The 12,942-nt window shown below is 39.0% G+C and overlaps 1 protein-coding gene across 7 annotated transcripts in view; it reads right to left on the reverse strand.

Annotated features, from left to right (window-relative positions):
- The window catches only part of WWC3 (WWC family member 3), a 106,135-nt gene that overhangs the window by 72,942 nt on the left and 20,251 nt on the right, over positions 1-12,942 (reverse strand). The window contains exon 1 of one of the 7 annotated variants that reach the window (XM_064500468.1): positions 9,844-9,941. The exons of the other annotated variants lie outside the window; for them this stretch is intronic. Within the exon in view, the coding sequence (XP_064356538.1) occupies positions 9,844-9,926 (83 nt within the window). The 5' untranslated portion in view covers positions 9,927-9,941. Of the gene's footprint in view, positions 1-9,843; positions 9,942-12,942 lie in introns of those variants that run through there. 7 annotated transcript variants of the gene reach the window in all.

Here is a 12,942-nt window from a genome sequence, read left to right on the forward strand (position 1 = left end):
CACAACGGTAGAATGGGGTAGCACATACCAGCCAAGGTATATACAGTCTGTAACAGTGTCACAACAAACTCTGAACCCCATATTACAGCACTCTGGAACATACTAGTTTTTCCTCATTGTCCCTCCTGTCTAATGGCCTTCACTCTTCAAAAATATTTTAGATCAAGTAACACATCCAAAACACAAACTGGATTTAAAAATACAGTTCTGCAAATTATACACTGACTGCTTAGTCAAAAGTACAATCAAGCTTACAAAAAAAGTGTATTTTCAAGCTAAAAATACCTTATTACTTTTTTTCTAAATTCAAATGATACATCTTCCCATTCCATATAATTTAGCCTCCAGTTCTGAATAGAATAACTCTGTGAGCATCTACACAATCCTTCATTAAAATAAATCTGCAACACATATGGCTGCATGGGAACTTCCACAAAAGAGATTTTGTGCTTAAGACAAAGACCAGAAGAGGGTAACATATTCAAATTCATCACTGGGACATGTTTCCCCTAGAAATACAATATTACCTTACAGTGAAGAAACAACAGTCCCAGCTCTTCTAAAGGGCAGTCCTTTTGAGACCGCACTATATTTTGCAGTCACACACAGTGTTTCAAAAACAACAGCAAACAAGCACATGAAATACAGTGTACCAAATGTCAAATCAGTATATTTGATTAAATGACTTTACAGTGACATAAGCCAATATAGAACACATCAATGTACGGAACAAGAGGCACAAAATAGCATTAGTAATGACTACAACATTAGTAGTGACATTAGTAATGACAACTACAGTAATGAATCTATTCCCTAAGTCACAGTGCTTCAGGAGCTAGTTAAAGTATAGATGCTTCATTAGTCATCCTGCCCCCCAGCCTGAATCCCGTAAGTGGCCTTGTTTTTACCACCATCCGCGTCTTCATGGAACAATGCTGCAGAATCAAGAAGTTTCACGCACCCCCCGCACATACACCCCTATGCACCACCTCTCAGAGGTGATCCTCAGGAAAAGACTCTTACTTTCATTCATTAGATCTACGGCAGTAAGTGCAAAACAAGCAGTTTAACTGCAAAGATCAGCTTTCAGGATCAGGATCTCATGCTGTTATCATCACTGGTTTATTTCGTATTGCAAAAATACAGGAAAAAAATACAAATTCAATCAGATATCTACCTCTTTTTTGATTTTGTGCTGAAGAACAACATTGAGGAAAAACGGAAATAATGTTATAAAAGTTCAACGCACTGAACGGAGTGCCTGAGTACTTTATTCTGCCATCAAAAAACCAAATGGAATGGTTTTGTTTCCTAAAGCATTTCAGATCATGATGTCCCGAGTTACGTACTACTTTGAATTAATTAACTTGTCATAAAAAAAAAAAAAAAGACACGTCACTTATTCATGCTAGGCAGTCCCTTTCATTTTTTTATTTCATTGTTTTCTGATGGGCAGGGTATCATCACATATTATGTGATATGTATTTGTCATACCTACTGCATTCTCTGCTATTTTATTTAACAGTAAATAGGACGGGTGCCCATGAAAACCGTGAACTGTTAGATTCTGTGATGCAGAGGTAGCTACCTATATGAACAAGAGGAAATCTATATAATCTTTAACTTGGAAGTAACAGAATTTCATACTTCCTATTTCAAACATCTACATGATGTTATTCGTGAATTATAAGAGATGTATCTGAGGACTCTCTCTAATCTACTTTCTGTTCAATATTAAAGAAACAATAAATATTTAATAACAAGCAACAACAGAGAAATAATACACTTCTGTTAGTATCCTTAATCATATCTCCAAAACACAAAGATGCTAAGAAATACTGCTTTAGCATACTGAACCATTAAAAAAACCTTTGCTTTCTGAGTGCAGCTCTCTCATCTAACATATTTGGCTGGACTGGAACTCCTGAAATATGTCTCACAAATCAAAAAAGTAGTCAAGTTTTCCAAGCAAGTATCCATTTCTTAACAGCAGCTACAATTCAAATCCAAATTCAGGACACACATATGACAAATTTTTGCTGAAAAAAAAAAAAATAGATCAGCATTTCATCAATACAGCTGCAATTCCCCTTCAAAAATCATAGCCAGATTAAAGGTCAGTGCTGTTAGGGAAAAAAAATGCTTTTGTTTCTACTATTTGTTACTTTTATACAGGATAAATGCCTCCCTCCCCCACTCCCTTTTTTATTAAGTAAGTCTGTCCATGAGCACTTTAACTCATGTTATGTTTGTGCATGCACAGAGATAGCCTGAAGTTACAGGCAACTGCCCAAAGCAGCCAGCCAGCATCTAAGATAAGCAGCAGGGCAAGGGCAGTAGCCGGAGGGGTTGGCTGAAGGCAGGCAGGCTGGGCAGCAGGTGACTTCGTATCTCGGAGAAGAAAACAGAAAGACAGAAATTACATATGCTTGCTGGCAATAAACCATAAGGAGGCGGAGAGTGGACAATATGCTGCAGACGAAACAGTAATATGGGGGGAGTTAGGAGACCATTTTTCTACTGACTGATATCAAAATGGAACTTTTTATTGAATACTTTTTTTAGTTAAAAGCAACTACATGTAAGACATTTACAACCTTTCTTTTGCCAGTCCTAACGAATCTGTCTTTGTTACTCACAATCTCTGCATATTTATGAGACCGCCACAAGGATTTATACACTGAGAGAAACCTCTGACCACATGGCTTTCGGTATATGCAATCAAGATACTTACTGTTATCAAACTGACAGATGGGTCACTTAGGTATTCTTAGCTATAAGTGCATTTCTGAGAAATTAAATCAGAGATTCAAAACTCGCTCTTTGGACAAATGCTAAATATTACCTATAATTCAAATAATTTTAAAAAAATCTAAATCTAAAGATAAGTCTAAATCAAAACCTTCAATTTCTAGTTTCTTAAGGTATCTTGCTCATCTCTAAAGTAATACAGAAGCAAAAGGGAAAAGTCTTCAAAACTGCCTCCCAATCTACTGTGCACTCTCACCAAGCTCCTCTGTCCTATATCCAAAAAGATTATGCCAGTGCTTGCTCACTAGTCATTTACCCTTAAATCTGACCTTAAGAAACTGAACTTTTCTTCAAAATTTTGAACTCTGTGTGATTACCACAAACAGTATGGCAGTGATTTTTTCCAAAATGTGCTACGTATCACTTATAGTTGAAGCTTCTGCACGCTTGCCGTTGTTTCCTCTGCAGTGCAGAAAGCCTCTTCTTTCTCCTTCAAAGTTATTGTTCTTCTTTACCAACCAGACAGATCAAAAAAAATACGTTTTGCTGATTTGTCCACGTACCACTAAAATGGCGAAGGACAGAGATCAGGCTTAAAAGTCTTCAATACGTAAAGCACTGCAAAAGACTTCTGTGAACAGATTAGAGCTTAAAATCACTTTAGACAAATCTCAGTCAGCAAAACCGAGTATCTTCGGTTAACGGAGTATCTTTGGGCCGACGGAAACGTGAGTAGTTGAAGACGCACAGAGCTCTACAGTAGAACCCTGAGCTACACACACAAACACATCCTCATGTGGTTTACCTCTGGCTGTTAATTGAAGAAAACCCTTTCTGTACATGGAGAAAGTCCATCATGTCAGAAAACACAACAGCTAGGATCATGCTAAGGGGATCTCACACTTCTGCAGTCTGGGACAAGAAAAATTTAAGAATATGTTACAGACTATAGTTAATTCCTAGAGTTCTCCCAGAGGTGAATTTAAGCTTAATAAGATTAGAAACAGGTATTTGCCACATCTATGCACACAAGAAAGCTCGGCATGATTATGAATGAAAACTTAAGTAATCTGATGTTTTAAAATACGTTTAAGCCCCAATTCTGCAAAAACTTATTCCAGAGTATATTCAATCAGTTAAACTTTACAGAAATTAGTTTCGTGAAAGTATTTCCACCAATATTACTCACAATGAAATTTTTAAAAGAGAAGAGACAATTTAAAAGTTGCCAGAAACAGTTTCTAGAGAAATAAAAGCAGAAAGTGGCTAACAATGGGAGGAAAAAGTAAATGCAACTGGACTGAGTTTAAAACAATGGTTGGAAAAATATATATTCAAGAGACTATTCTTTTCAAGTCTCAGAACAAAGTGATGTGTAGATAAGTGCCAAAAGAATATGCATACCATGACTTCACATACATCCTATTAAAAACAAATTGTTAAGTAAAACAGCAAGCAAATGTCTCACACCCAGAAAATTTAACAGGACCAGGTAACATTTGAAATTCCAGCTCAGAGTTTCTCATTTAAACTTTGAGACCAGAGCTTGCTTCCTCCTCCAACCTGTTGGAAAATGATGTTGTTCTACATTTCCTAAAAGTGCCACATATGGCATTGCTCAAACATGTTCAGCTATCAGATTCCTGTAAGTTTTATGGACTCCTATGCCACTACTGCATAACGCCCCCAACACGCTACTGCACTGTCACACATCGACCCTGCCCATGCAGCAGAGAGCTGGTGCCAGGCGAAAGGCCACAGCGTAGCCCTGTGGCACAGGCCTGGCCCCACGCCTCTGCGGGCACCCTCCTACCCAGGCCATGTCTCCAGGATGGGACATGTCATCAGCGAGAGCACAACAAGGCACCCCGACAGCCCCTGCACAAACCCCGCAGCATCACCTACGGCATCCCGAAGGTGGACCTTCCCAGACTGCTTCTTGAGTTTTTGAATTACCTTAATAAAGCAGTACTTTATATGTAGATGCACGTGAGTGAGGGCATCTAATGCAACAGGCACACGATCCGAGGGCCCGGTTTCAATAACTTGTATGAAGAGCTCCTAAGCTCAACATAGGTCCAAGTGACAGAAGTGGAAATCTGTTGACGGGATCTTTGATGCTTTTGGTTTCAGACTTCTTCTTGCAAGCAGTGATCTACGCCAGTCACCTCAGTACTGAAGTTTTTTCCAGTCTTCCAGGAGCTAGAGACCCTTAGTCAAGTAGACACAGGCATAAATTTCAACTGCCTACAAGCGGCGACTGACAAGCCACTAATGAATAGTCTATATACACATACAGACATCCTCAGTTTTCTCCACCTTACTTAAAAATTCCAGTAAATCACATTTTAACAGAAATTGTTCATGTTTATCTTAAAAATACTAAAAGTATCCCCACCAGGGGAAATTCTGCTCAAATATGTATGTTCTTTTTTTCCAAAAATATCAGGAGAACTAACAACAGAAACTACATCTCCCTAAAATCTTTGCTTCTTTTATACCAGTGGAACAAACCCCTCGCTAAGCAAAATCATTTACTGTAGTAAAGCCCAGTAACTATGTAATTATTTATCCAAGGGGAAAAAACCCAATGTTTTTGCAATGATTTGCAGCCTTGATACATTTTTTTCCTCACAGCTGCTCTTTGCCTTTACTCTAAAATTACATATGTAACTGCCCAATTATTTACACTTTATGGCATGTTAGTTTATATAATTTCTAAACTTTTTTATTCTCAACAATCTCAACCTACAGTCACGAATCTAAATAAAAGTAAGCTACAAATACATGTTAATACAAGCTGGGGGGTGGAATTCTGTAAAACATGCACTTAAAATCTCAGCACTTTAAGACCTGTTTACAACTCCTTCCAAACTCCAAGTCAGACAGCATTTTTCCAGCTTTTAGGAAAACTTAGTCCTTATTTTCCAAATATTTAATTATGACAATATTATTAACATTCCCCACATATACATCCCTCAAAATCTCCTACAGTCCTCTTTAATGCTGACCTTGCAAACTAACATGCTGCATTCCCCAGTCATGTGTCTTTAGGATACATTACTTTAAAAGGACAGTCTCACAGTTATATGCTCATCTGAAGTTTTTCAAGAGCTAGAAGTAATAGCTTCAAACTTTACAACTTCAACTGTTGCCGGTAGTTATGCAATATATTATAGTTAAGTTTCGAGCTAGACCAATACGGTACTTTCAAGTAAGTAAGATAAGGAATTACTCATAACTTCGCTGTCACTCTTCTGCTAATACAAGAATAAAAAAAAAAATTGTGAAAAATCCTGAGAATTACAGGCAAATAATGTACTCTTAATGAATAACAATAAGGAAATAGGAACTTACTGAAGGTTAGAAAAAAATCTTAAGACAACCTGCTCAAATTAATAACAATAAAGCTTTACATCTGCTAGAAAAAAATCATTTTCAGAGTAAATAAACTAAATCAAATTAAGCAAAACAGCACTAAGTCATATAATTTTTTTAGAGTGTAAAATTTCAGAACAACTGAAATGAGAAAAGAAAAATCAACCAACGAGAGATAAAGCAGACACAGCATATGTCATCAAAGCTATGCTGATCTTCAGTTGTACAGCTGAATACCCACAAGTAACAAGTACCTCTTCACTAGACAGCAGTGCAAATTGCAGACTAAATTTACATAGTAACATACAAATTGAGACTTCAACAGTAGGTGGCCTCTTCTTCTTCCTCCCCATCTCCCACGACTGAGAAAGCTAAAAATAGAGGCTTCCGTTTCCTTAGATTATTTTGCTTTAAACTTCTCTTGAGCACTGAAATTAGCTACTTTGCCAGCTTCCTACATTTGTGCTAGAAAGAAGGAGTGTTAAAAACATGCTTCCATTTACAACAACTCAGGAAACGGACTTCTATGGTCTGTATTATAATTATCTGTAAGTGACAATTCCCACTGGGAGTTGTAGGTGTCTCAAAGTTTCTCTTTGAATAGTGCTCTCCCAAAAGCTCCTTGCACTACAGAGTAACGTATTTAGGGGGCAATCTTATATACTTGCTTATTTTTGTATATTTAAGCATTCCTTTGCAGTTAGTAAAAGCAGATATTTGCAGTGCATAGCTTTCAATTCACCATCCAAGAGCAGTTCCAGGATTATGAAGGAGAGGGTAAGAGCTGCAGAAAGCCAGTTTCAGCTCCCTCCTTCATGGCCCTGAGCCTTCGAGCAAGTCAGAAGCCGCAGGAAGCCTCTAACTTCCACCATTGCAGCACAAAGTGGCCCCAACTGACCAGGTCCATATTTTCAGGTCAGAAGGAACCACTGTCATCATCTAATTGACCTCCTACATAATACAGGCCACAAAACTTTCATTGGTAATTCTTGCATCTAGCCCAACATCTCGTGGTTGACCTAGAGCATATTTTCCACATTGGTAAGAGCAGTGTTTGTTTATATTGAAAAAGATGTACATTGCAGAATAAGTATTCAAACTGTTTATCTGAAAGTGTTGCATATCAACAAATAAAAAAATAGCAGGAATCCATATACTGGTCTAGTATAAAGTAGCATCATCTACACATTGTAATAACGCAGTGCCACCCATTCATTAGGAAGCCTGGTATGCTTCATTAGGCATTGCCTCATTACGCAATTTTTCAATTGCTTCTAAATTTGCTAAACTGAAATTGCTCTGGCTGAAGTTCTCTCTCCTGAGGGTGTGCCTCATTCTAAACTTCTGTCAGAAGTTTCAGTTAAAACACCTCAGCCATTTAAAAGAATAAAATAGAGGGGAAAAAATACTATATTTCCTCCCATGTGAGAATTCTTGAAGAAGTTGCACAGATAGTCCCTCCACTTAGAATACCAGGACCTGAATTTTTAGGCCTTGTACTATCCCCATGGAGATATATTCAAGTTTGGTCAAGGTGCAGGCAAGTAGAAGAGGAGACTATTTTTGCACATGCTCAACATAACTCTGCGAAGAGCAGAGAAGCCCAGTTCTTTGCAGGCGTAATCTCCGCTGAACATGCACTGGGTCCTCTGAACCTTACCCAGCTGCAAAGCCACCCACCCCAGTGTGCCGGGACATCACTGAGCTTGCCCCTGCTGCACGGAGCAGCTTCAGAACGACTTTTTTAGCTGCCCTGGCTGCCCCATCACTGCCCATGACTGCTGTATTGCTGGAGCTGAGACTAGGTTCTCTGTTCCCAATGCACTCCCTGTTAGCACCTGAATACTGTGGAAAAAAACAAGGAAGCAGGCACACTGATACAAAGGATGAGGAACATGGGAACCAAAGTGCAGGAAGTGGAGAAGAAGAAAGCAAGAAGTGATGCAGGGAGGCATAGACAGAGCAGAAGGACAACCATGGGGAAAAAGGACAAACAGCAGAGCTGGAGCAGCAGAAGGGAATGGTTGGGAGCACAGTGGAAAAGCCCACAGCCTAACCAGCAGGACAGGAAAAGAAAGGACTAGCCAATGTATCAGATGCTGCCCTCTACATCCCTCTGCTCTGAGCATACAGTTTTGAAAACCCATGGTTTGATTTTCCCCATCCCTCCACTCAAAGTAATCACCCACCTCTAATTACACCATACACTGCAGTTGCATCTTGAAGTTTCATACTAAAGCTCAGTTAACAGCTTGCTACCATCAAACTGGACAGGTCCCTGTTGTCTTCAGATATCTAAATTGCACACTTCCATCGATTAACGGCACTACTAGTTCTGATACTCATCTGATTATAAAGTAAACTCATTCAACTCACTGAAACTGCAAAGAAGCAAGGGGTAAAGGGGAGAGGAGTAATCTGGGTTTTTTTCAGTGTTAGTGAGTGGAACCCATTTACCTTGTTATCAGACGAGTGTAAAAGGCAGTGCAGAGGAGGAGGGAGATGAGCAAGATCTCCTGCTATTGGTAAGGAGCTGTTAATTTAGCTTGTGCTGTAAAACCTCCAATGACAGAGGTCTGCACTGAATTAAGGGAAGGCTCTTAAAAAAAGAGAATGCAACCACATAAATAAGAACTGTTTCACACTAACGACAATGACAAACCTTAATTCTAGCATTTCAGAACACGCCTGCATTTGGCTATGCAATTGTAAGAAACATGGAAAACCCTACAGACACATATCATTGTAAGATCTCAATTAGGAAGAGTTAATTTAGGCACAGGGTCCTTCTAAAGGTTAGGGGAAAAGGTGGGAGCCTCTTGAATAAATTTTGTTCCTTCCTGAGAAGGTACCCAGCAAATGCATAGCAAAACGTTTGCTATGTAGCCATACAAAAGCCAAAGCCTCAAAAGCACCTTTGAATATCCACTGCCAGATAATGGTACTGTTACTCCCAGTAACAGTAATCCCCAGTATCTGCGCTTCCTTCATTGCTCATAAAAGGTTTAGCTATTTCAGCGTAGGAACTTGACAAGGATGACATGTTTGCAAAACACCAAATTAAATCATTTCTCTCTTAAGACTGGTAGAACAAAAACGTGAGGAAATAATTAGATGTTCATGAAGGAAATGAACTACTAAAACATGCCTAATCATTGACTGACCAAACAACCTGTTTAAAAAAAGAAAAAGAAAAGAAAAAAAGGTGTGCAAAGAGAGAGAGACAGTGTAGTTTGAGAAAAATACTCAACAATATAGTTTAAAAACTATTTTTTCCATAGTAACTACACTTAAAATCTCTGCCCAGCTTCCCTTTTTCTCAAACAAAACCAAGTCTAACTTTAATACACAGAATACACACATGCGAAAAGAAACAGAAAAGCCACAAAGATGAGAGACTTTTGACTAGGATTTGCTAGCTTTCTTACACATTCAAGGAAGTCACACATGAAAAATACTAGATTCACTAGCATGTATTTAATGAAGACTAAATGAACCACAGGAAGAGAATTGGAGGAAGAGGAAGGAGAGAAACAAACACTTCCATTTCCAAGAAGCCTAGGTGTTACAGAGCACCAAACAGGTTGGATAGAGAGATGCATTCAGAAGAGAAGTGGGGGATTAGGTCTGTCATTAGAAATTTAAGCTCTACTCTCAGGGCTAGCAGAAGTGACGTTTTGCTTCCTTTGTTTTCAAATACAGAAGATTACCTACCTCACAGAAGTGATATGAGGCCTTGTTAGAGTAACCGTTCTCTGCATTTCACAGCCTTTTGTAGCTACTAGCAGAGGAAACATCTTAACTTTTACTTTCTTAAAATCTAATCCCCCCCACTTCCTTCAAAATTATTTGTGGGACTGGTCTATCCGTCAATGAGATTATTGGTCTTTGAAGTGTGGATGGTGGCCAGAACTTTCTCCTGAATTTAAGAGTTGATCAGCAAAACTTGAGACAGACAGCAAACTTTTTCCAACAACTCCAGCAATTTCCAGATCTAGTGATTTAATCTCCGAGCAGCCTGAGAGAGAAACTCAAAGGATTCCAGAAATGTTGCATGCCTGCTTGCTTAGTTGGGTTGATGAGCAATGCTGCAGGAGATCCAGTAAAAGCAGGAACCATGACCTACTATTCCAGACAGCGGATGCCTAATGTGTGTTGAAAACTTTGTGACTAAAGCCCACTAAAGAGATCAGGACTTCAAAAACTTACCGTCAGCTACTCAAAGGCTATTAGGAAATATGAGTGAACTGAAAGGGAAACGATGAAGAACAAGGAAGGCAGCAGAGTGTACCAGCGTGACAGGAAATTCCAAGGAAAATGTGGTAATGACTCTTATGTATTTACTCCGCTCCACACATTTTAGAGTGTTGTATCATTTTCCTAAAATTTTTTACTATTACCCATTAAGCAAGAATACAGACTCTCACAGGAGACAGCAGAGGGAAAAGAAACAGGAGCAATCCCTCTTCTCCCCCCCCCCCCCCCCCCCCGGCTTATTCCGCAGCCTAACAACTCATTTGAAGATTCTCTCACCGCTTCCTTGCCCGCTGCTGCTGCCAGGAAAGCCTGTCTTCTCTACTGCGACCTTCACCTAGCTTCCTTTTCCAGGTCTTTCTTACTCCTAAACAAATTTGTATGTTTACATACAGTGCCACTCACAGCTCTTTCTAGAGTTAAATCCACATGACTGTCATTCGCAGGATTTGGTACTCACTCTCTAATTTCATACTGCCACAGCAATAAGAGGAATTACTGAATATGGAAGTTGTATCTGAAGACTAAAGATACATAAAGATGTATCCATTCCCTACTCATCACGTACCTGAAAGTCTGAAAGTCCTATATTTTTTAACTTCCTTAAGAAGTTAACTTCCTTGATAATTTTGCCTTCAATTCCAACCACGATACAACCACAATACCATCAATTAAACAAATCATAATCGTATTGCATTAAGTCTCTTTCCCTCTTCCACTAAAGAAATTACCACTACTTCCATTGTTTCATCTGAGGCTTTTTATTCCACAACCGTTACTAAAAGGGCAAAAAAATTGTAAAATTCACAAGGTATTTTATTCATTATTCAGCAGCACTGCTTTTCACCCTATCTTCTTCCATATCTTCTTAGAACAGTTTTCTGAGGCAAGAAGCCTGACTGCACATCCAGTCAAATACTGTTGCTGTGCTACAGTTTAATGGAAGCTTGAGGTCAATAGATATGACTGGCCTAGGCCCACTACCTCCCTCTGGCCATATATTGAGCAATGTCTCTTATTCACAGTGAGCTGATGTTTCTAATTCCTGCAAAAAATAATTTTTATGGAAACTATTATTTTTCCCTAACCCCTGTCAACAAAGAAACAGTAATAAATACAATTATTAAGACATCAAGTCAAGACTCAAGCAAAATGCTGATCTTCATCCTATTTGGAAAAAAAACAACACCAACCATAAAACAAACTCCCTGAACAGACTAATGAAAAAGTTATCCTAGACAGAACAACAAGGAAGCGTATCTCCATCCAAGACGTCTGTAAAGCAAGCCACTTTCTGAGGTGGCACCACAATGATGCTAAGCAGTGCTTCAGGGCAAACGTCCATGGACGCAAGCACATTTTTGCTGATTGAACGATCTGTATATTACAGAACTCCAACAAACACATAAAAGAAGCACTATTCAACATTCATGTCTTCCCAGAAAATGATTGCTGACAGAAGCAAAGGATGATACGGCATTTTTGTTGCCATGAAACAAATTCAGAATTCTTAAAAGGAAAAGACACAATTTGCTGACAATTGTGCCAGTATTATTTCACAATGTAACATTTTATGCAATCCAGTAACAGTATAAAAGTAAACAAAATATTTAAAAAGCTCTTCTACATAGACTCAAATTACTTTTAAAAGGAAAACAAATTACACAAATGCGGTTTTCAATAGCAGCTTGTCCAATGAGTGATTTAATTTAACAGGTTCTAAGATACCATGACACTAAGCAAGAACAAATTCTTCTGGCACCATTGAACATCCATCAGAACTTTACTGTGAAGAAGAAAAAAAACACACACATTCTCTTCAGAACTGCACCGTTAGTTTTATTTTCATTCCTTGCCTCCTTCAAAAGTAGCCATGTAAATTAATTCACCTTGTCCTCAGTAAAACGTTCATCCTCTTATATTTTGTACCATGAAGCTCAGCATGTTCTTTCATTGTTTTGAATGTGCACTGTTTTGATCTCCGATTTCCAAAACAAGACACAAAAACATTCTCAGACAAACCTTCCAGATCACACATGATCCCCCCCCCATATATTAATGGCAAAAACAATGATGTTCCTCTTGCACTGATCCTTCATGTGATTTTTAAGCACAACTGTTGACTGTATAAAATATACAGCTATCCAAATGACAAGAACACTCCTTGACTAGCCCAATCTCCCTTTTTCTCCTCTGAAACCACAAAAACGGGTCTCTCGCAGCCCTGCAAAACGCTCCAGCCTCCCAAAGCAGTGGCAGACGATTGCTACTCGAGGACAGGCAGTTCCCGTAACTGGGCTGCGAGTGAGCAGCACGCCAGTGCAGCAGCGCTGCCTCACGGCACACATTGCTCCAGCTTGTGCCAGTGTTCGGAAACCGGGCAGAGCTCCCTTCAGAGGAGCTGGTACAGCAACAGTACCTTCTCACCACACTTTCATAGGGAGCATCTTAGAGGAGAAACCAGGAGGGTATTAAATCATTTATAAATACATTTCTTCAATTGCACACTGTCAACAGTCAGACATATCTTGCTAATCTCCAAAGTTATCCAATGCCTTT

Source organism: Dromaius novaehollandiae, chromosome 1 (genome assembly GCF_036370855.1).
Source record: "Dromaius novaehollandiae isolate bDroNov1 chromosome 1, bDroNov1.hap1, whole genome shotgun sequence".
Lineage (NCBI taxonomy): Eukaryota > Metazoa > Chordata > Aves > Casuariiformes > Dromaiidae > Dromaius > Dromaius novaehollandiae.